Source organism: Moschus berezovskii, chromosome 18, assembly GCF_049115385.1.
Source record: "Moschus berezovskii isolate FMDL1 chromosome 18, NW_MosBer_1.0, whole genome shotgun sequence".
Classification (NCBI taxonomy): Eukaryota; Metazoa; Chordata; class Mammalia; order Artiodactyla; family Moschidae; genus Moschus; species Moschus berezovskii.
The window spans coordinates 78119954-78142562 of NC_142477.1; the positions used below are offsets into that span (position 1 = coordinate 78119954).

A 22609-nucleotide genomic window follows, 5' to 3' on the forward strand; every position below is an offset into this window, starting at 1 on the left:
TACTGTGTTCCTCTGAACTTTGTTTTGTGCTTTGAACATGGAGGTGGATTTTTGTAGAGAGATCCCCAGCCATGATTGAGATATTTGAAGTAGGGAGCCTTGCGGGGAAGATAAACAGTAAAGTGCACGTTCGTTCTTTGTATAGCACAGTGCTGTGAGAGCCTCATCATTGGGCAGAGAGAGGGGCTTTTAAATTCCCTGTAAGTCCTCTGTTGCCCACTTCACAGGCAAAGGATCTCTCTCTCCAACTTAAGTTTCGTATGTGTTAGTAAACCTATGAGATTTCATACTGAAAACGTACTCTGAGCTTGTTAGTTTGTTGATGTTAGACTGCTGTTGACTTTATTTTCTTCAGGAGACTTGTGATAGGAAACAGTTCTTACTGCATCTTTCCCTTCTTTCACAGGGACGAGCAGTGTTGGCCTCAAGTGTTTTTTAACCCCTAAATCTCTAGAATTAGAGACGTTTAAAGCTGCAGTTGGCCACAAAAAGAGCAGTAGTGCAAATGAAAAGCAAGACTTTGAAATATGTATGAGAGGAATTGTTCAGTATAGATTTGTGAGAAGGGTCACAGCGTCTTGAGGAAAGAAGTGAAGGTTTTTAATAGTGGCATTTCCAGAAGTTAGGAATGAATGTTTGAAGAGCAACAACTAACTCTTCTTTGACTAGAAAACACTTTCAACTGACTGTTGCATCAGAAATGATGAATCTATCTTTGAGTTACAATCTTTGAGTTATGCTGAGAACTAGCAACAGTTTTGGTGGATCCAAGGAATGCACTGTGAATGAAGTTTAAGAAAAAACAACTAGGCTAGTAGGCCTAAAAAAATCTTGGTCCCCGAAGTTTATCTCATTAAACTAATTTTATAGTCAAAACATGCAACCATGCTAAAGTGGGGGGAAAATCAGGAGCTTGATATTAGAGCATTTTCTGAACACATTTTAATGAAAAAGGGAAACCAGGATGGAATTTCAACCAGATTTTTTTTTTTTTTTTTTTAATTTTAAAGTCCAGATTCTGGCCATCTTTCAACTTTCCAGTTTTGCTTTTCGTTTTAAAAGATCTTCTGCTTCTGCTTTCTCTAGTCTTAAAAGTAATGTATACTTTGTAAGATGGACTGGATTTTGATGCCTACTGTTCATTTTAATCTTGAACTTGAATGTTTTCCCTGTATTTTTTTAAGCCCCATCACTCAGCACACTGGAAGATTAGATTATCTTTTGTAATCAGTAGATGACTAGATGGACTTTAAAAATTAGATAAAGTAGCAAAGTGATACCTTGAGATTAGTAAGAATCTAGGCCCTAAGAATTAAATATGGAGCTATATAAACTTTAGCAACCAGAGAACAGTATCCTGAGTGAATTTATTTAAAAAAAATAAGATATGGAAAACAAAAGGCCAAAACCCACATGAGTTTTAGGAAAAGGAATCGAGCACTTTGAGCAGTGATATGTTCTCAGTGTGTACTTTGCTGTTTATGTTCCTTGAGAGAAGCAGCTTCAGAGGTAATGATTGCTAATCCTTATAATGCAGTCTTGGAAAACTCTGAAAGAAGACAAAAGAATATCCTCCTGTTCCCATTGTAGCCAGTGTGTTTGAGGCAACCTTTAATTTCTGAATTGGAAACGCAAGATGTTACGTACATTTATAGTGTGTCAAGATAAGTAAATCTAAGCTGAGAAAGAGGAAAGGAATCACTTTCTGTACAGGAAGTGTGAATTGGAATAGAATTGCTAACATCTTTTGTTGCAGGGCCTTGCTGCAACAAGGGCCCACTTGCTGCAAGCCCCCAGGGCCCACTTTTGTCATTGTCTCTTCTGGGATTCAGCGTGCTTTCTTTCCTCTTCACAGTTGCCATCTCCTGCTTTTCCCAGCTGAGTTCTTTGGGTCTGGCTTTGTAGCCAGCCTCTGAAGACAGTTCCAAGACTGCATCCCCTTTATTGCTGTTCTTCAGGACAAATACTCACCTTATTTTAGGGGCTTTTACTTTTTATCTTCACAAGAGAACTGGTAAATTGGGGAATATCAGATTCCTGATGTTACACATTGATAAAAATTAAAGTGTAGGGTTAAGTGTATCTAGTCCTTTTTGTTTTCTGATGAAATAATCATCAGGTCACTTAATCTGAAATTAGTTTTCCCACATATCTTGTATTGTTCTGTAAAGAAGTGAATGTCTCTTTTCTCAGGGTTAGGGCATGGAAAACTGTTTCCAGACCCCTCATTTTCTACTGGTCCTTGGCGCCTGAGACTGTTCCCTCCAGTGAATCCAGCAATTCCCTTATTCAGCTGAGATTCTGCAGATTTCTGTAGTCAAAGATATAATATCAAAAAGAATGCAAAAAATCTTTTAACCTTTATGTAATCAGTTGCTGTATTTTGTCAGTGTTTCTTGGTTTCCTCAATCTTCTGTGTCCTGCTGTCTGAAACTTACAGCTTCTTCAAGGATGGTTCTCTTAGGAAAAAGGATTGTTGCTATCCATACTCACGTGATCCTGATTAGAAGCATTTGTTTCATTATATTATTGAAAAACAATTTAGAATATATATCAACTTTTTTTTTTAAACTGTGCATAATATTTGGTTCAGCTGAGAGGTGATCTGATTTTTTTTCAGTATTGAAAATCAATTTTTGACCCATTCTGAGTTTATCATCATTTTTTTTTTTTTTGCTTTTCTTGCTGCCTGTAGTAGGGCAGTTTTGTGTCCCTTGGCTTGTTACTTAAGCAACAGTCAGTAAACATTGATTCAAGCAGTAGTATTGTCACCACACATTTACAGATTTAACAGATTTAATTTTCCCATACACAAATAACACGTGACAGATTTAAAAATAACATTTCAGCATTTATAATACTTTACTCCTTTTTTGTTTTGTTTTTGTGTTTTGACCACGCTGTGCAGCTTGTGGCACCTTAATTCTCTGACCAGGGATCAGGGATCAAACTCGAGCCCCCTGAAGTAGAAGTGTGGAGTCCTGGGAAGTCCCTATAATATTGTATTTTTAAACAATTCAGGTAGTTTTATTCTGTTTCATGTATGTATATTTTTGACAAAAGTGGGAGACTATATGCTGTTTTGTAAACCATTTAAAATTTTATTTTTCACTTACTGTATTGCTCCTGTCTTTTCAAGTGAGCATATACAGATCCTGCTCATCATTTTTAGTGAGCGTGTTATGTGTTGGTTGTGCTGTAGTTTAACCAGTTCCTTATTGGTAGACTTTCAGATTGTCTCTGGGTTTTTATTTTATAAACAGTGTTGTACTAACATTTCAGTTATACATCATGTGTACTTGTGTTTACTTGCTTAGAATAAATTGTAGAATAGGTCTGCTGAATCAGAGTGTATACATTTTAAGAGCTTTTGATGTCCATAGCTATTTTTTTGAAATACCAACTAGTTTACTTTTCCTCCAGTAGTATTTGAAAATGGAGAATTTCCTGGCGGTCTAGTGGTTAGACACTTCACTGCCTTGGTCCGGGTTCAGTCCTTGTTTGGGGAACTAAGACTCTGCAAGCTGTGAAGGACAGCCAAAAGAAAAAGAAAAATGTATCTCCAAGTGTGGGAATGTTGAAGATATTCTTTTTTCTGCACCCTCTCCTATGCTGTGTTCTTTTATTCTTTTGCTCATCTGATTGGAAAAATGTTATATATCATGTTTGTGTGTTTTTATTAGTGAAGTTGAATATCTTTTCATATGTTTGTTGTCCCTTTGTATTTGTTTTGTAAATGTATGTCCTTTTTCCATTATTCTGTTAAAGTAGTATTCTTTATCTGCTTTTTAAATAAATTCATTGTATATATTACTTTTGCTCAGCCCACAATTCGGAGAAGGCAATGGCAAGCCACTCCAGTACTCTTGCCTAGAAAATCCCATGGATGGAGGAGCCTGGTAGGCTGCAGTCCGTGGGGTCGCTAAAGGTCGGACACGACTGAGCGACTTCAGTTTCACTTTTCACTTTCACACATTGGAGAAGGAAATGGCAACCCACTCCAGTGTTCTTGCCTGGAGAATCCCAGGGACGGGGGAGCCTGGTGGGCTTCCGTCTATGGGGTCACACAGAGTCGGACACGACCGAATTGCCAGCAGAAGCAGCAGTGTTCCCTTTAGTTGTTTTTTTTTAAGTTGCAAGTAGATGAACATGCTGCATAAGCAGCAAACTACAAACATGGAACTTATATGGATGTTTTGATACTGTAGCGAAATAAAGCTTTCAGGGCTTATTTGACATATTTAAGGATATGCATAATTGTTACTGTGCTGCATGATAAGCTTCCATATACATGACTGTGTTTAATATCACTTTTCCATAGCCAGGCATCACATTTCTGGGCCCAGCTTGAAGGAGGAAACAATACAATGGCAGGCCAAGAAGCTTTAACAAATATTTCTGACTTAGAGATTTCAGTATTAGAGAGATTAGACGTTTGGGGCAGATGTCGCTTGTAACTTTGGTGTTCCTAATTCCTAAGGTTGTAGACTTTCCTTTTCCCTTCTTCTACTCAAGACCATATGCTCGAGGGAAAAATTGGGAAGATTCAGCCATGGCTTTACTTTCTCCAAATAGTTTTTTCTGCCCAGTACTTAAAGCTTGGGATGCAGAGGTCCCTGTCATTGGTAGTGCACAAAGGACAGTTTCTTTCTCTGCTTTAGCCAAGCCAGTTCAAGTTTTCAAGGTCTAAGCTGTCACGGGCCCTAATATCTATTTGAATTGTCCTGTTAACCTGGGTCTCTGAGAATTTCTGAACCTGACTTTCTCATGTTTTCCCAAGTGAGGTTGTGTACTTCAAACAGAAATATTTGCCATCTGTGAAACGCGAATAAAGTAAAAGCAGACTTAACCTCATTACAAAACCAAATGGAAGAATGATAGTTTTAGAATATGCTTTTTTCCTACCAGTCCTGTCTTCCACTCTACCTACCCTTTCAGCCCCCAGTTCAGTTCAGTTCAGTGGCTCAGTCGTGTCCAACTCTCTGCGACCCCATGAGATGCATATTTTTGTCCCTAGAAAAAAAGTGAAAGTTGCATCCAACTCTCTGCGACCCCTTGGACTGTAGCCTGCCGGGCTCCTCTGTCCATGGAATTCTCCAGGCAAGAATACTGGTGTGGGTTGCCATTTCCTCCTCCAGGGAATCTTCCCAACCCAGGGATCAAACGCATGTCTCCAGCATTGCAGGCGGATTCTTTACCGTCTGAGCCACCAGGGAAGCCCCCAGCAAAGGCAGTGTCAAATCAGACTCTGAAACTTGGTAGAAACTCTTAACTGGAAATCATTCATATCCCACGTTGTAACTTTCTAGGGTTGACTCTTCTCTGCAGCCTGACTGTGTGCAATGAAGCATTTGTTGGTCAGACGTTTTCTATGTACTGAATTTTTGTACTATCTAAAAGGATGAAGCATTGTTGGGAAAATGTCCTGATACTACTCTTAGAATCTTGTTTGCCAGTTCAGTATTGGTTGATAGAAGTAAGTCTTTGTATCCGCTGTAATTCAGTAATGAAACTACCTAAAGTTTGATGTTGCTTTACCTTTTATAGAGTGCATTATTTTATAATTCACTTATGTACCATCTTTGATAGGGAGGTGCAATGTTTAGAAAGGAAAATTCTGAGCTCAGAGAAGTTAAGTGATTCACATAGTTGGGAAGAGGCTTAAATCCATATCTATTGATTTCTTTATATTTTACACCTTTCACAGATACCATCTGCTGAATTTATTTATTTTTAAATGTTAAGATTTTATTTACAAAACTTCTGTGTTGTATAGAAAGTAAAAATGCTGTTACAATCTTGGTGTGACTGGTAGCCACGGACAGTTGACTCACCAATCACAGCTATCCACACTACAGCAAGTCTTACACAAAAACCTAACAACTCTTACAGTTTTGTTGGGGTGAAGTCCCCAAGCTTGGTGGTGGATTTCCAAGAGGGACTAAATGGAGGAAGGTGGAATGTCACAGGAACTATTCTTTGGCTCTTTGGGTGGGTGGGTGTCCTGGGGTGTGTATCACAGCTACCTTTTTTTTTTTTTTTTTCTGTATAAAAAAAAAAAAGAAAAACCCAGCTACCAAGTCCATGTCAGCAGTCCAGCCAATACTGAACAGTTCTTTTTTTGCAGGTTATTGGGGTCTTATTAATCATCTTCTCCTTCGTCATCTGTTTCTCTCTTCCTCTTTTCACCTTTCCCGCTTTCTTCCTCTTCTTCATCCTCATCTTTGTCTTCATCCTCATCTTCATCATCTTCATCAACTGCTCCATCATGTCCAAATTCTTCTTCCTCCCCACTGACTTCATCTTCATCCTCCTCCCCTTCTGCATCTTCATCGTCATCCTCTTCATTATCAAACTCTTCTTCCTCACCATCTTCATCCTCCTCCTTATCCTCATCTTCATCATCCTCTTCTTCATCCACACCATCCACCTCGGCATCTGAATCTGGGGCTTCACGATCCTCTCGGTTATAGCCATCCAGATAGGTCAGCTGGGGCAGGAGCTTGAAGACACTGTCTCGGTAGTCGTTCAGGTTAGTAACCTCACAGTTAAACAGATCCAGGCTCTTCAGACATTCCAACTTTTTCAAAGGTTCCAGGGTGCTGATATCTTTCAGTTTATTTCCACTTAAGTTGAGATGTGTAAGTTTTGGGAGTTTTTCTGCTAACATATCCAGACCTCCACAGATTCTATTGTCACCGAGCTCAAGCTTTTTCAATTTAGGTAGTTTGGGAAGATTTGAAACTGAAATCAAGCCTACATTTATTAAACTGAGGAACTCTTAAGTTCACAAATTCAGCTGTTAAGCCCTCAGTTTTCCCATCATTTGATTTGCAATTGTCCAGGACAAGTTCTCGAAGAGCTTCCGGGGTCCGGTTCCTCAGCTCCAGGTAGATCCTTCTCTTCATGCCCATGTTTCTCTCTCTTCCCCCCTCTTCAAACTTAACTTTCCGCGGAGAGGGGAGAGGCGTCCCAGCCCAGCCTGCGCAGCGAGGGCCGTCGGGAGGGGTCTGCTTGAGGCAGAGGCCGACGGCACGGTCCTGGGTGCCGGCAGGCGAGCGGAGGCCCTGGAGCCAAGTTACTCGCGGGAGCAGAGAGAAACCATGGAGGGAAAAGCTGAATCATTTAATGATTAAAACATTTATAATAAAATGTAAGTAACTTGTTACTAAGTGTGGCAGATATTTAAATAAAATTTAGGACAACAGCATGCAAGTTTTTCCCAATGGATCAATTATGTCTTGTGACAAATGAAAAACTACCATTATAGATGGGAAATTAAACTGTATGGTATATAAACAACTGAGGGAGGAAACAGTGCCTTTATTTATGGATTCTCTGGTATATCTAGAGCAAGAATGCTAAGGTAGAAAAGCTATAGGATTTGTTTATGAAATACCCATGTGTTTTATCTGTAAGGCAGTATTGTGTCTCTCGGTCAAAGTCTGTGATTGTTGTTGTTGTTAGCCACACGCCCGGTATTTGGAACTTTAGTTCTCCACCAGGGAGTGCACTGGTGCCCCAGTAGTGGATGTGTGCAGCTTTAATCACTGGACCACCGGAAGGTCCCAAAGGCAGTATTTTAAAATTTCTCTTCCTAGAACTGATTGTTAGTGTGTAGAAACGCAACTGATTTTTGTATACTGATTGTGTATCCTGCAACTGTACTGAGCTAGTCAAAGTTTTAATATCAAGCCTGTAATATTTCAAGAGGAAATTGCTAATTTCTCCCATTTTTTAAAAACAATTATTTTTCAGATATTTCAGCCAAAGGCAGAAAGAGCTCTTCTCCTAAGATGGGAATGTGGTTGATCCACTTGACACGTTGGCCAGATGGTGCCCGATGTAATAAAATCAAAAGAAGAGGCAAGATGATGTCATTTTCCCGTATTGTGAAACCAAAAACAAAGGCCTTTCGTGAGACCAAGCTAACAAACCTCTGACGGTGCAAAGAGTAACTCTGTGTGAATAACTTAACAGCAAGATAGAAGAAGTACTTTCAAGCTGAGACCTGCAGGTGTACAAAGATCTAAAATACATATTGAGTAGGCCTGATCATCTGAATCTCATTCAGTCGAGAAAGCATGGCTATGAGTTGGATCGTCTTCTATCTGTGGCCCTTGACTATGTTTGTGGGCCGTATAGATGGGCACAGTTTGTTTTCTTTGAGCCTGTTACCTTGAGGATGTGCCAAGATTTGCCTTGTAACACTGCCCTCATGCCCAGTCTTCTGAATCATTATGACCAACAGACGGCAGCTTTAGCAGTGGAGGTAAGACTTCATCTGTTATTTGGCATGTTGTAGAAAATTGTTCGTGTATTGCCCTTTTAATCAGTCTAATGAATGTGTTTGATAAACAACAGGAAAAACTAATATGTTATTTTGAACTGCATCTTGTACATTAAAAAGTTATGTATTTAGGTTCAGACTCTGATCGATTGAAGATTTCAGGTTTGGGGAATGTTACTCATCTTAGTTTTCAGGTATTATTGTTTTATGAAGAAATTTGAAAGTTTGGAACTGGGGAAGTAATAGCCTTTCAGAAGTTTAAATTGTCCAGGTTATGGTTACATCTTTTCTGCTATTTGATAATAAGACTTTAAAGAGCAGACTATACTAATGATAATACTCATGAGTCACTTAGTAAATATTGAAGGTAACGTGATTTTGAAAATGGGTTCTTTGGTTCAGCCTTCAGGCTGGTGGGTTTACAGTATTTACATTGTCTTAAATAATTAAGATGGTATCCTGGTCTTACTATCTTCACATCGATTTAAGAACAGCAACTCCCAAGCAGTGATAAAGGTTTTGTTGTATGAATTATCTGTTCTTGACCTCTCAGGACTTCATGAAAATCTGTTGCCTTACTTGAAGTTTTCTAATGGTCATTCTTTAGGCACTTTTTAATTCTTTTACTTTAGAAGCTATGACCAGTTAATGGATATAGTTAATAATAGGTTTAAATAATTCCGTATGTGTTTCAATAATGGTTTTAGAATTGTGGACAAAGATATGTTGACCAGATAGGAATTAGGGGGCAGTAAACTGTGACAGTAAGAGGTAAAAGCTTTGGAGTTGTATAAACTGCAGCAGCAGCTACCACTTTCTATCTGTATTACTTTGGGCAAGTTACTTGAGTTTTCTTACCATTGTCACTTGGCTTGTAAACTAGAGTTAACACTTTGGAAGATACAAAATGAAGTGTTTCTAAAGTACTTGGCACAGTGCTTTTGGAGTAAGTTCTCTGAAAGTGATAGCTTTTCCCATTTTCCCATATTCTAATATTAATGTAGCTACATAGTACATAGAATTTAAAGTTTTTTTTTTTTAATTTTAGTCTTTAATCCTTTGTTACAGTGCTTTCAGCAAATTGAATACTACGTGTTTTAGAATCTTCATTTTATAGTAAAATTCAAAGGTTTAGTACTTCCAAGTAAACGAACATAAATCTGGGAAAGATTATTATTCATAGATTTTGAAATGTAGAGGGCAACTTGTATAGTCCAAATACTTGAAAATATTGTAGAGGTTGAATGAAATATTTCTGCTCTTCCACTGACTACACACAGTCTAACTGGTAAGGAGAGATTTGGTGTAGCCTGTGAGATTGAGTATATGAAAATGGGTATTGGTTTCATATAGGAATTTGGTTCGGGCATGGTATTCCCTGCCGGGTATTAAAACTACCCAGTTCTCTCACCAGGAAAATGAAGGAGGAATATCTTTGGCTCTGGTGTCATTTTAAGTCAGTATAACTCCTTTGGACAGCAAATAGGGTTGTAAGAAATAAGTCATGAAGATTTATGTACTGATTTGGGTTTAACTTTTGCCTCTTTCACGTAGTAGCTTTCAGACTTTGAAATTAAGTCACCTAACATTTCTGTGATCTGGAGAAGGAAACGGCAACCCACTTGCAGTACTCTTGCCTGGAAAATCCCTTGGACGGAGGAGCCCGGTAGGCTACAGTGTATGGGGTTGCAAAGAGTGGGACACGACTGAGTCACTTGACTTCACTTCAGCATCTTTGTGAAAATCATTTGTGAAAAGGTACTGATAACAAAAATACTTTGAACGGCTATTAGGATTAAATGAGAGATTTAAGTAGTTAGCACAGTGCATGACGCAGAATTTCGTTTGTAAGTGACACTAGAGCGAAAGTCCGAGAAAGACGATGTATTTGTTTCAGATGAGTTTGCATCTCTCATTGTGGGCTCCGAGGGCTTTCATGATGGTGGCATGGTGAGCTGTCTGTCCTCTCTTCAAACATGCCCATATAGGCTAGACATTTTGCTGGCAGTGAGACTGCATCTTTTTGAATTTCACTCATTCTAGGGAGAGCACCTAGATGAGAAAGAGAAAGCTTTGGTGATGTGAAGTGATGTCGGGGATAGTTGGCTTGGTTATCATATCAGGATAGTGATGCCACTGACAGTCTCCTGACAGTCTGAGAGTGTAAAGTTTCTATAATAGCGAAGGATATGGAATTTCAGCAATCAACACAGCACCCTTGCAAATAGAAGTAAGGATTCTTAGATCCTTACAAGGACTTGTCTGCTGATGACACCCTCCTTTCTCTGACCCAGGACCTTTGGATCAACTTGCCAGCTTTTAATGGGAGCAAATAATTGGAGCAGGTAACCCCAGCACATTCTTGAGTGTTCTTTGTGGGACTGGATGAGTTGAAAGACATTTCCTAGGTAATAGCATCGTTCGGCAGACCCAGGCTTCAAGCCTACCTCAGGTTCATTCCTGTACTGATGTTTGGTGAAATCAAAATGAGTGCTTCGAATGAAATAATATATGGTATTGAGCTAAGGGTGCCAGGAGAGAAATTGCAGAATGTGGGTTATTTCAGCGTTGCTTATTATTGTTCATAGTCAACAAGTTGGGTGTTCTTTCATTGTGTATTGAGAATTCCTCCTCAATACTTGGATTGAAATTGGAACATGTTCAAATAAATGGGGTGAATGTCCACTTATTAAATTGGAGAAAAGATCCTTGTTAGAATGTTAGTATGTATGTTTTTCTTACTTTACAAAAAGTGCGTTTCTACATAAACACATACATTAAATGTTTCTTCAGTTCTTAACTTGATGTCTGTCTTTTCCCCGAGTATTGTGGCTTTTGATAGAAACAAGATTGCTCATTCCTGAGTTTCCCACACCATTTTGAACTGTCTAAATTGCCAAGTACAGGATGCAGTACAGTTGTCTCCAATGTACAACTGACATTGTACAGGAGACAGGAATCAAGACCATCCCCAAGAAAAGAAATGCAAAAAAGCAAAATGGCTGTCTGAGGAGGCCTTACAAATAGCTGTGAAAAGACGGGAAGCGAAAAGCAAAGGAGAAAAGGAAAGATATACCCATTTGAATGCAGAGTTCCAACCAATAGCAAGGAGAGATAAGAAAGCCTTCCTCAGCGATCAGTGCAAAGAAATAGAGGAAAACAATAGAATGGAAAGACTAGAGATCTCTTTGGAGAAGGGAATGGCGGCCCACTGCAGTACGCTTGCCTGGAGAATCCCATGGGAGGAGCCTGGTAGGCTGCAGTCCATGGGGTCGCTTGGAGTCGGACACGACTGAACGGCTTCACTTTGACTTTTCACTTTCTTGCATCGGAGAAGGAAATGGCAACCCACTCCAGTGTTCTTGCCTGGAGAATCCCAGGGATGGGGGAGCCTGGTGGGCTGCCGTCTGTGGGGTCGCACAGAGTCGGACACGACTGAAGTGACTTAGCAGCAGCAGCAGAGATCTCTTCAAGAAAATTAGAGATACCAAGGGAACATTTCTTGCAAAGACGGGCTCAATAAAGGACAGAAATGGTAGGGACCTAACAGAAGCAGAGGATGTTATGAAGAGGTGGCAAGAATACACAGAAGAACTGTACAAAAAAGATCTTCACGACCCAGATAATCACGATGGTATGATCACTCACCTAGAGCCAGACATCCTGGAATGTGAAGTCAGGTGGGCCGTGGGAAGCATGACTACGAACAAAGCTAGTGGAGGTGATGGAATTCCAGTTGAGCTATTTCAAATCCTGAAAGAAGACACTGTGAAAGTGCTGCACTCAGTAGGCCAGCAAATATGGAAAACTCAGCAGTGGCCACAGGACCAGAAAAGGTCAGTTTTCATTCCAGTCCCAAAGAAAGGCAATGCCAAAGAATGCTCAGACTACCGCACAATTGCACTCATCTCACACGCTAGTAAAGTAATGCTTAAAATTCTCCAAGCCAGGCTTCAGCAATGCTTGAACTGTGAGCTTCCAGATGTTCAAGCTGGTTTTAGACAAGGCAGAGGAACCAGAGATCAAATAGCCAACATCTGCTGGATCATGGAAAAAGCAAGAGAGTTCCAGAAAAACTTCTATTTCTGCTTTATTGACTATGCCAAAGCCTTTGACTGTGGGGACCACAGTAAACTGTGGAAAATTCTGAAAGAGACAGGAATACCAGACCTCCGACCTGCCTCTTGAGAAACCTATATGCAGGTCAGGAAGCAACAGTTAGAACTGGACATGGAACAACAGACTGCTTCCAAATAGGAAAAGGAGTACCTCAAGGCTGTATATTGTCACCCTGCTTATTTAACTTCTGTGCAGAGGACATCATGAGAAACGCTGGGCTGGAGGAAGCACAAGCTGGAATCAAGACTGCCGGGAGAAATATCAATAACCTCAGATATGCAGATGATACCACCCTTATGGCAGAAAGTGAAGAGGAACTCTAGAGCCTCTTGATGAAAGTGAAAGAGGAGAGTGAAAAAGTTGGCTTGAAGCTGAGCATTCAGAAACCTAAGATCGTGGCATCCCGTCCCATCACGTCATGGCAAAAAGATGGAGAAACAGTGGAAACAGTGGCTGACTTTATTTTTCTGGGCTTCAAAATCACTGCAGATGGTGACTGCAGCCTTGAAAGTAAACGACGTTTAGTCCTTGGAAGGAAAGTTATGACCAACCTCGACAGCATATTAAAAAGCAAGAGACGTTACTTTGCCAACAAAGGTCCATCTAGTCAAGGTTGTGGCTTTTCCAGTGGTCATGTATGGATGTGAGAGTTGGACTGTGAAGAAAGCTGAGCGCAGAAGAATTGATGCTTTTGACCTGTGGTGTTGGAGAAGGCTCTTGAGAGTCCCTTGGACTGCAAGGAGATGGAACCAGTCCGTCCTAAAGGAGATCAGTCGTGGGTGTTCACTGGACGGACTGATGTTGTAGCTGGAACTCCAGTACTCTGGCCAGCTGATGCGAAGAGATGACTCATTGGAAAAGACCCTGAGGCTGGGAAAGACTGAGGGCAGGAGGAGAAGGGGACGACAGAGGATGAGACATGGATTTGGGTGGACTCCGGGAGTTGGTGATGGACAGGGAGGCCTGACCTGCTGCGGTTCATGGGGTCGCACAGAGTTGCACACGACTGACGTGACTTAGCAGCAGCAGCAAAATGGTGATATGCTGTCATTCTTCATTTCTCAGCTAGAATACTTTAAACAGAAACTTGCTCATTTTGATTATTGGACTGTTGAATTACTCTTATGTTCAGTCTATATAAAAAAAGACAGTAAATATGCAACTGTTCTCCTTTGTTACTTTTTAGTTTAATAAATTGATTCACAAGAATCTTTCAAAAGTGACTAATGAGATCTTTCTTCTTTCAAATATCATTGTTCTCCTTTCAAGTATCATTGTGAACTCATGGATTTTTTACCATATTTTATGCGTTTGAGTCCACTGCAGTTGTTGTTTTGTTGTGGCTGAGTCTGTTCTGTTTTTGGTAGTGAGCACCTCTTCAGGATAGCTCCTAAGTGTTTGTGATACTTCCCTAGTGGTTTCTGATAGCTTCCTTGCTTTCTGGTATGATCCAACCTTATTTCATAAAATTCTGCCTCAGAACTTGAATTATCACTTTCTTTAGGGAGTGCTGGTTCCTTTTGGTTGGAGAGAATTTTCACGGATTTTTGCAGACTGCTATCTGGGTGCTATGCTTATTGATACTGCGTTAGTAATTTATAGGTCTCGTCAAAGATGGAGCTAGGAAATAACTTTTTTTTAAAAAAGACAGTGCAGCATGAGTTTATACTGATAACTTGTAATTAAATAATATTGGAGAGTTTTTTGGAATTTTTGTTTCTTCTCGTGCTGAAAGCTTATGATATACAGACAGTACTTAATTTCAGAATCATATCAGTATCGTTACTGAGAGCCCTGTAAGGTTTCTTTGTATTTCTTATGTCCTTAGGATGTATTTCACCAAGGATGTGCAGTCAGATTACTGTGTTTTAGAGTTAAGTACTCCTCTGTTCGGCTTAACTCAATACACAGTTTAGGTGTGTGTTTCATTTTGATTTTGAGGAACGACTTAAACTTTTTTTTGTTTACATTTATTTTATAATCGTGTTTAAAAACTTGATATATACGACAAGGTACATTCAGAGGAGTCTAGTTTCTGGGCTGTGTTTGTGCTCAGTCACTCATCGTGTCTGGCTCTTTGAGACCCAATGGACTATAGCCTGTTAGGCTCCTCTGTCCATGGGGATTCTCCAGGCAAGAATACTGGAGTGGGTAATCATGCCCTCCTTCAAGGGAGCTTCCCAACCTAGGGATTGAACTCAGGTCTCCCGAATTTCAGGCAAATTATTTACCATCCGAGCCACCAGGGAAGCCCACGAATACCGGAGTGGATAGCCTATCCTTTCTCCAAGGGATCTTCCCGACCCAGGAACTGAACCGGAGCCTGCAGGTGGATTCTTTACCAGCTGAATCCTAACCTTCTTCTTTCCTTCCCTTGGGGGTAGTTGTTTTTTTTAAAGCTTTTTGTTTATCCTTCCATCAAAAATTATAGTAATTATAGAAAATGTCTGTATAATATCTCTATATAGCTATATATTGTTTCACGCTCTTTTGATATAGTGTCATACTGTTTGTTTTCTCTACCTTGTTTTTTTACTTAACAATATACCCTGGCTATTTCATAGTAGCACTTATAGTCAGCATTTTTTTTAATTGTGGCCAAATATACATGTTGCACTAGTGGTAAAGAAACCGCCTGCCAATGCAAGAGGTGTGGGTTCAATCCTAGGGTGGGGGAGATCCCCTGGAGGAGGACATGGCTTCCCAATCAAGTATTCTTGCCTGGAGAATCCAATGGACAGAGGAGTGTGACAGGCTACAATCCATAGTGTTGCAAAGAGTTGGAGATGACCGAAGTGACTTAGCATGCATGTACGCAAAATATATATAACATAAAATTTACCACTGGAATCTTTTCTTGTTTGTTTTTTGGCATACTGTGCAGCTTGTGGTATCTTAATTCCTCAACCAGGGATTGAACCCAGTTCCCGGCACTGGAAGTTCGGAGTCCTAACCATGAGACCACCAAGGAATTCCCCCATTCCAATCATTTTTAAGTGTGCAGTACAGTGGCGTTAAGTACAGTCACCTTGGTATGTCATTACCACTATCCTTCTTGAGCACTTTTTCAGCCTCTGCAACTGAAACACTATACCTGCTAAACAAGAATTCCCTGTTCTCCCCTCCCCTCAACCTTTGGCGGCCACCGTTCTACTTTTTTGTTTTCTCTCTGAATTTGATGACTCCAGTACCTCATTTAAGTGAAATCATAAAATATTTGTCCATTTGTGATTGGCTTATTTCACTTAGCACACTGTCTTCAGGATTCATCCATGTTGTAACAAGTGTCGGAATTCCCTTCCTTTTTAAGGCTGAATAATATTTCATTGTATATTTATGCCCAACGTTTAGTTTAATCATTCATTCATCAGACTCTTGAGTTCCTTCCACCTTTTGGCTATTATGAATATAGCTGCTCTGAGTACAGATATATAAATATTTGTTCCAGTCTTTGATTTAAGTTTTTTTTTGGGTATTCCCAGAAGTGAAATTTTAGGATAGCACGATAATCCTGTTTAATTTTTTGAGGAACCGCTGAACTGTTTTGTATAGCAGCTGCTCCATTTTACATTTTTGCTAGCGATGCACAAGGGTTCCAGTATCTCTCCATCCTCACCAACACTAGTTATTTTCTGGGTTTTTGTTTTGGAGTGATAGCCGCTGTATTGGGTACCAACTTGTCCTCATTTTTTAGTTCAGGTCCTGCTGAAGGACATTTGCTTTTGAAAGCAGAACTTGCTGTTGAGGTCCTTATTCATGTTTGTAGGGCCAGAAGCTACCGTGGTACCTCACACATAATAGCTGCTGAATAAATGTCTGAGTGAGTTAATGAACTTCATAAACTGAATTCCGGAAGGGGCGGTAGTCAGTCGTGGTTGTGTTACAGAGGTGTACTCAGCACATGATCTCCTGGAATTGTCAGTAGTTGTGGATTTGTTGGGGTTAGTAATGGTAGTCCTGACAGGAGTACCAAAGATACCACTTTCCTGTGAACACCAGTGTTTGCCTTTGCCCTTTTTTTTTCGGAGCGGGAAAAGGTCAAAGCGACTTGAAGCTTTCAACATTATGTATTTACACTTGTAAGTAGTATAGTAAAGTAGACCTCTCATTCTCTTTCTGCCTAAATAATCTCATCTCCATCTTTGCCTGTCAAATGCTAATGGTTGTACTTGATGTATCCCTCCAGGCTTCTCTGTCCATGGGATTTCCCAGGCAAGAATACTGGAGTGGGTTTGCCACTTCCTCCTCGAGGGAACCTCCCCGACCCAGGGATTGAACCAGCGTCTCCTACTTGGCAGGTAGATTCTTTACTGCTGAGCCACCAGGGAAGCCAAATTTGATCCATTAATTAATAGGAAAAAAATAGGAATAGATAATAAAATAATGTATGTGGTATCATCCTGTTTTTGTTGAAGAAAAGAAGTGTGTTCATGTTCATGTAGAGTAAGTGATCTGGAAAGATTTTTGTCAAGACCAGCAGTGATTGTTCTTGAATTAACACGATTTATTTGTGTTTTCTGTGTTTTTCATTTAATGTTTGTGTTTTCTGATTTTTTTTGTAAGAAACAAAATAGTAAAATTAGTACGGAAACTTTATTTTTAAAAATCCCAGCTGTCCTTTTTTGTCTAGCTCCCAGTTTCAGTGTCTCAGTATTTATTAAATATGTTTTTATGCGAATGACTGAAACTTAAGGAAGAACTTGGTAAATGCCATAAATAGGCATATAGTGCTCAGAGGATTCAAAAGAGAAAGGATCATGTGTGGAAAGGATCAGTTGCAGATTATGTTTGAATTGACCTTGAAAGGCAGGGATTTGTTTTGTTTTTGTTTTTTTTTTGAGAGGATACTATAATTTAATACCCCTTTGTACCAGTGATTAACATTTTGTGGATAGGCATTTGAGGAAACGAAATTTCTTTGATTGTATTTATTCTTTAAATTCATGGCTTATATTTTTAGGATACATGCATTATCAGTCAGACTGACTTATTATTTTCTATGTAGGTTAGTATTAATAAGGTGGTTTTCCCTAAGCAAACAACAGCCTGGTGAAGTGGATTGAAGAGCCTATCGTGTGACAGGGAAATGAGCCAGGAACTAGGAAACTTCTAAATTGAAAAAGGTGAAAAATACACACGTAGTGGAGAATTAATTGCATTTAGTTATTTCTGACTTTAGGGAAAAAAATAAACTTTTTGACAGTTTGATTTTCTTGCATTTTAGATCACTACACCCGGGGCAGATTCATGTCAATGTATGGCAAAACCAATACAATAATGTAAAGTAATTAGCCTCCAATTGAAATAAATAAAAGAAAAAAAAAGAATGCCTTAAAATGCTTATTTTAAATTAAAGTATTAATTCTGATGAGTTTGGTTTGTAAAGTTTTATCTTTTGAGACAGACTATAATTCATAACCACTCATGATACTTGAAATGCTAAAAGTTTACTTCCTGAAGAAAAGTCAAATTTTATGGGCTGCTTTAGGAGCTCCCCTTTGACCTAAGATAAATATACTCCTGTGATAAAGTCATATATCTGCAAACTAGCTCACTGAACTAATATTGGGAAATATTTAATATGCTGTCATAAGACATTAACAGAATAAATTTGTAAAAGAAAAGCAAATCTATGGGACTAAAGGTATTTTACAAACGTAGAATTTTATATATATATAATAAAGTAATTCTTAAAGTTTTAGACCTTTTCTCTTTAGAATTTTATTCTTAGAAAAAAGTTTTTAAAGATCTTCTTTTACATCACTTAAAATTATTCTATTTAAAAATAATTTCTTACTCTAATTTGGATCTAAAATGGAATGAATACCATTTTTGAATTTTCAAGGCCTTTCCACATTTGGTTTCACATTTAGTGAATTTAGTCATAATATTCCCAAACCCAGTAGGATACAGTTTCCATGGTTATCAGACCCTTTGTAGAGTGACAGAGATTGGCATTCTGATTCTCATGAATCAAATTTTGGCCTTTGACTCTGTTCCCCTTTCACACTCCTTGCTAAGCTTGGGCTGTTGCTGTGCTTGAAGGCTTGTCAGTAGGAATGGAAATTTCAAAGAAGAAAGAGAATCGGAGCACAAAGGCTTGGTTGATTTGAATTTGAACAAAGAATAGAAGGTTCCCTGTCTTGCACCTTTGTTGAAGAAGCCAGAAGTTTAATTTTAGAAAGTTATTTTTCAGTTTGTAAACGTCGTATACCCTGGTCTTAATTTAGTGAATAAAAGGACTGCAGCGTAAGGGAGTACTCAGTAAGAATCTTTTAAAAATTTTATCAGCTGAAGATTCTTTTTTCCTCCTTTATAGAGCTTTGATCGTCTGTGTTCCTGATATATATTCTCAACTTGGCAGTATGCTGGCTAACTCGTTTAATTTTTACTTTGCTGAAGTTAAAAATTGTTAGAGTTATAATCAGGGCAGTTTGCTTCTTTGAAAAAGATGAATGCTTTTTGTTTTTGCATAACTCTGTTGAGGTATGATTTGTATACAGTTAACTGTACCCATTTAACAGTGTTCAGCTTGAGTTTTGACAGAAGTATATATTTGTGAAACCATCATCACTATCAAGATATCATACATGTCCATCACCTCAAAAGCTTCCTGGGGATCGTCCCTGTGGCTTAGACAGAATCGAACCCAGGTTCGATCCCTGGATCGGGAAGATCCTCTGGAGAAGGGAATGGCAATCCACTCCAGTATCGTTGCGTGGAGAATCCCGTGGACAGAGCCTGGTGGGCACAGTCCGTGGGGTCGCAAAGAGTCTGACACGACTGAGCGACTAACAGTATTACACTACAGAAGCTTCCCTGTGCCCATTGTAGTCCACCCCTCTGAGTTGCCTCCCTGCTGTAAGCAACCACTGATCTGCTTTCTGTCACTGTGGGTTAGTGTTCATTTTCTAGAGTTTTATATGAATGTGCATGTAGTATCTACTTTATTATGTCTGGTTTCTTTCACCCAGAGTCGTGATGTAGAGATTAACGCATGTTTTCTTTTGCTTTTTTAAAAACACCATTCCAGTTGAGAGTTGACTTTTTCACTTGGTAGTTGAGCACAGGGAATCGAGCAGGGTTCCTCGTGCCCATCCAATAGGCCTTCTGCAGCTTTCTTAATTTGTAACTCTTTCCTAATCTCTTTTTAAGCTGTCATTTACTAGGTGCTGTATCCTATTTTATATATCCTTATTTGTATATATTGTTGTTGTTCGGTCGCTAAGTTGTGTCCGACTCTTTGGAACCCCACGGACTGCAGCATGCCAGGCTTCCCTGTCCTTGGCCATCTCCTGGAATTTGCTCAAACTCATCTGCACTGAGTCTGTGATGCCATCCAATCGTCTCATCCTCTGTCATCTCCTTCTCCTCCTCCCCTCAGTCTTTCCCAGCATCAGGGTCTTTTCCAGTGAGTCGGCTCTTCACATCAGGTGGCCAGAGTGTTGGAGCTTCAGCTTCAGCATCAGTCCTTGCGGTGAATATTCAGGGTTGATTCCCTTTAGGATGGACTGGACTGGTTTGATCTCCTTAATGCATCTATATATATTAACACCATTTTATAGAGGAAAAGCTGAAATTTAGAGAGGTTACAGAGGACAAACTGGTTAATAAGCTCAAGGGCTCTGGATAAGAATGCCACGGTTTAACTCTTGGGACTGTCTTTGTAGCTATGTGATCTTGGGCGAGGTACTTAACTTTCTATGTCTTCTTTTCTTCACATTTATTATAAAATGGTGTGACTGATTATAGTACCTCCCTTATGGGATTGTTGAGAAGATTAAGTTAGGTGTGTGAAGCACTTACAACACTGCCCAGCCTGTAGTAAGTGTCCATAAATGCTAGCTGAGACACAGCACAAGATACTTCTAGCTAGTGAGTGACAGAAGCATAAACTTAAAGCCTTATACTCAGTGCTGGCAGCACAAAATAGTGATTCAAGTCAATTTTAGAATTCATGATGGTGCTCACAAATGGAGGTTTTACTACCATGGTGACATGTCAGTATCAGCTTAGTTGGTGTTGTATGGTTGGGGACTGAGCGGGTCTGAGGCTGCCTTAGGGCATGCACATGCTTGCATGCATGATGTCTACACACGTATCAGCTGTGAGTATAATGCAGTTTTCAGCTTTGAAGTTGTTTTTTTTTTTTGGTGGCACTGGGTCTTCGTTGCTGTGCACAGTCTTTCTCTAGTTGTGGATTAAGAGCTTCTCCGATGCAGTGGCTTCTCTTGTTTCAGGGCACAGGCTCTAAAGTGCATAGGCTTCAGTAGTCGTGGAGCGTGGGCTTGATAGTTGCAACTTGCAGTCTCCAGAGCTCGGGCTCATTAGTTGTGGCCCATTGGCTCAGTAGCCCTGTGGCATGTGGGATCTTCCCAGACCAGGGATTGAACTGGTGTCCCTTGCATTTCAAGGTGGATTCTTAACCGCTGGACCACCAGGGAATCCCTAAACTTTAAAATAGTTGTAGACTCACAGGGCGAAGGCAGTGGCAACCTACTCCAGTACTCTTGCCTGGAAAATCCCATGGACGGAGGAGCCTGGTAGGCTGCAGGCCATGGGGTGGCTAAGAGTCAGACAAGGCTGGGTGACTTCACTTTCCCTTTTCACTTTCATGCATTGGAGAAGGAAATGGCAACCCACTCCAGTGTTCTTGCCTGGAGAATCCCAGGGACGGGGGAGTCTGGTGGGCTGCCATCTATGGGGGTCGCACACGGTCGGACACGACTGAAGCAACTTAGCAGCAGCAGCAGCTCAGGAAGTTAAAGTAGTGTAGAGATTCTATATACTGCAGCTGGTTTCACCAGGGGCCTGGAGGGGGCGGTGTCTTGCTATCTTTTGTAACTATTAGTATCAAAACTGGGACGTTGGACTTCCCTAGTGGTCAAGTGGTTAAGAATCCTCTTGGCAGTACAGGGGACACCAGTTTGATCCCCGATCCAGGATGATCCCACGTGCCTCGGGACAGCTAAGCCCATGTACCACAACTACTGAAGCCTCTATGCCCAAGAGCCTGTGTTCTGCAACAAGAGAAGCCACTGCAATGAGAAGCCTGCACAATGCAACTAGAGAGTAGCCCCCACTCACTGCAGCTAGAGAAAGCCTGCACTCAGCAGTGAAGACCCAGCACAGCCAAATAAATAAATAAAAAATTTAAAGGCACAGGTGATCTAAAAAAAAAAAAAGGAAAGTTATCATTGGTATACTCTTTAGCCCTTCATCATATTTCACCAGTTTTTACATGTACTCATTTTTGTGTCTGTATATGCACATGTACATGTATTTTTATTGTCTGTGCATTTTTATCACATGTATATGTTCATGTAGCCATCACTTTGGTTAAGATACTGTGGAAATTCCCTGGCAGTCCAGTGGTTAGGATACTGTGCTTCCACTGCAGGGGGCAGGAGTTCGGATCCCTCGTCGGGGAAGTGAGATCCCACAAGACCCGCAGCGTGGCAAAAAGAAAACAAAACACCAAAACCATACAGAACTGTGTTTATCACCACATCTTTCTTGTGCTTCCTTTCTCCCTACCACCCTTTCCTATTCCCAGGCAACGACTGATTTGTTCTCTGTCCCTATGCTTTTTGTCATTTCAAGAATGTTATATAAGTAGAATCATACAATATATAATCTTTTGAGATTGACTGTTTTCATTTAGCATAATACCCTAGAGATCCATCCAGGTTGTTTCATGTACCAGTCGTGACTGTTTTTAATTGCTGAGTACTATTCCGGTATAGAGATATTCTGCGGTTTGTTTAATCATCCACTGAAGGATACTGAGTTGTTTCCAGCTTTTTGCTATTACAGATAAAGCTGTTGTGAACAATCATTTACAGGTTTTTGTGCAGAGAGAAATTTTCCTTTTGGGTAGATAAATGCCCAGGAGTGTGGTTGCTGGGTTATATGATAATCATGTGTTTGAGTTTTTAAGAAACTACTCAATTATTTTCCATAGAGGTTCTACCGTTTTGCATTCTACCAGCAGTGTATGAGAGACATACGGTCTCAGCATTCTTACCACCATTTGGTATTTGCACTTTTTTATTCAGCTTTTCTCAGATGATGTGGTATCGTACGTGATTTCAATTTGCATTTCCCTTATGGCTAATAATATTGGACATCTTTTCATGTGCCATTGATATATCTTCTTTGATCAAATGTCTGTTCATGTCTGTTGTTCATTTTCAGTTG

The 22609-nt window shown here is 39.9% G+C and overlaps 1 protein-coding gene and 1 pseudogene across 38 annotated transcripts in view; one reads left to right on the forward strand and one right to left on the reverse strand.

The window, feature by feature from the left end:
- LOC129560676 (ankyrin repeat domain-containing protein 26-like) overlaps positions 1 to 22609 on the forward strand; it is a 210309-nt gene that overhangs the window by 17141 nt on the left and 170559 nt on the right. For 25 of the 38 annotated variants that reach the window (XR_016035241.1, XR_016035242.1, XR_016035243.1 and 22 more), the window contains exon 2: positions 7759 to 8272. Coding sequence is in view for 2 of the 38 variants with exons in the window: in XM_088827810.1 (XP_088683936.1) it covers positions 10613 to 10635 (23 nt within the window). In the remaining 36 variants the exon portion in view is untranslated. Of the gene's footprint in view, positions 1 to 6625; positions 7154 to 7758; positions 8273 to 9844; positions 10049 to 10584; positions 10636 to 15293; positions 15442 to 16595; positions 16708 to 22609 lie in introns of those variants that run through there. The other 13 variants (XM_088827789.1, XM_088827806.1, XM_088827802.1 and 10 more) reach the window with 7 other exon arrangements.
- Positions 6143 to 6914, reverse strand: LOC129560674 (acidic leucine-rich nuclear phosphoprotein 32 family member D-like; annotated as a pseudogene).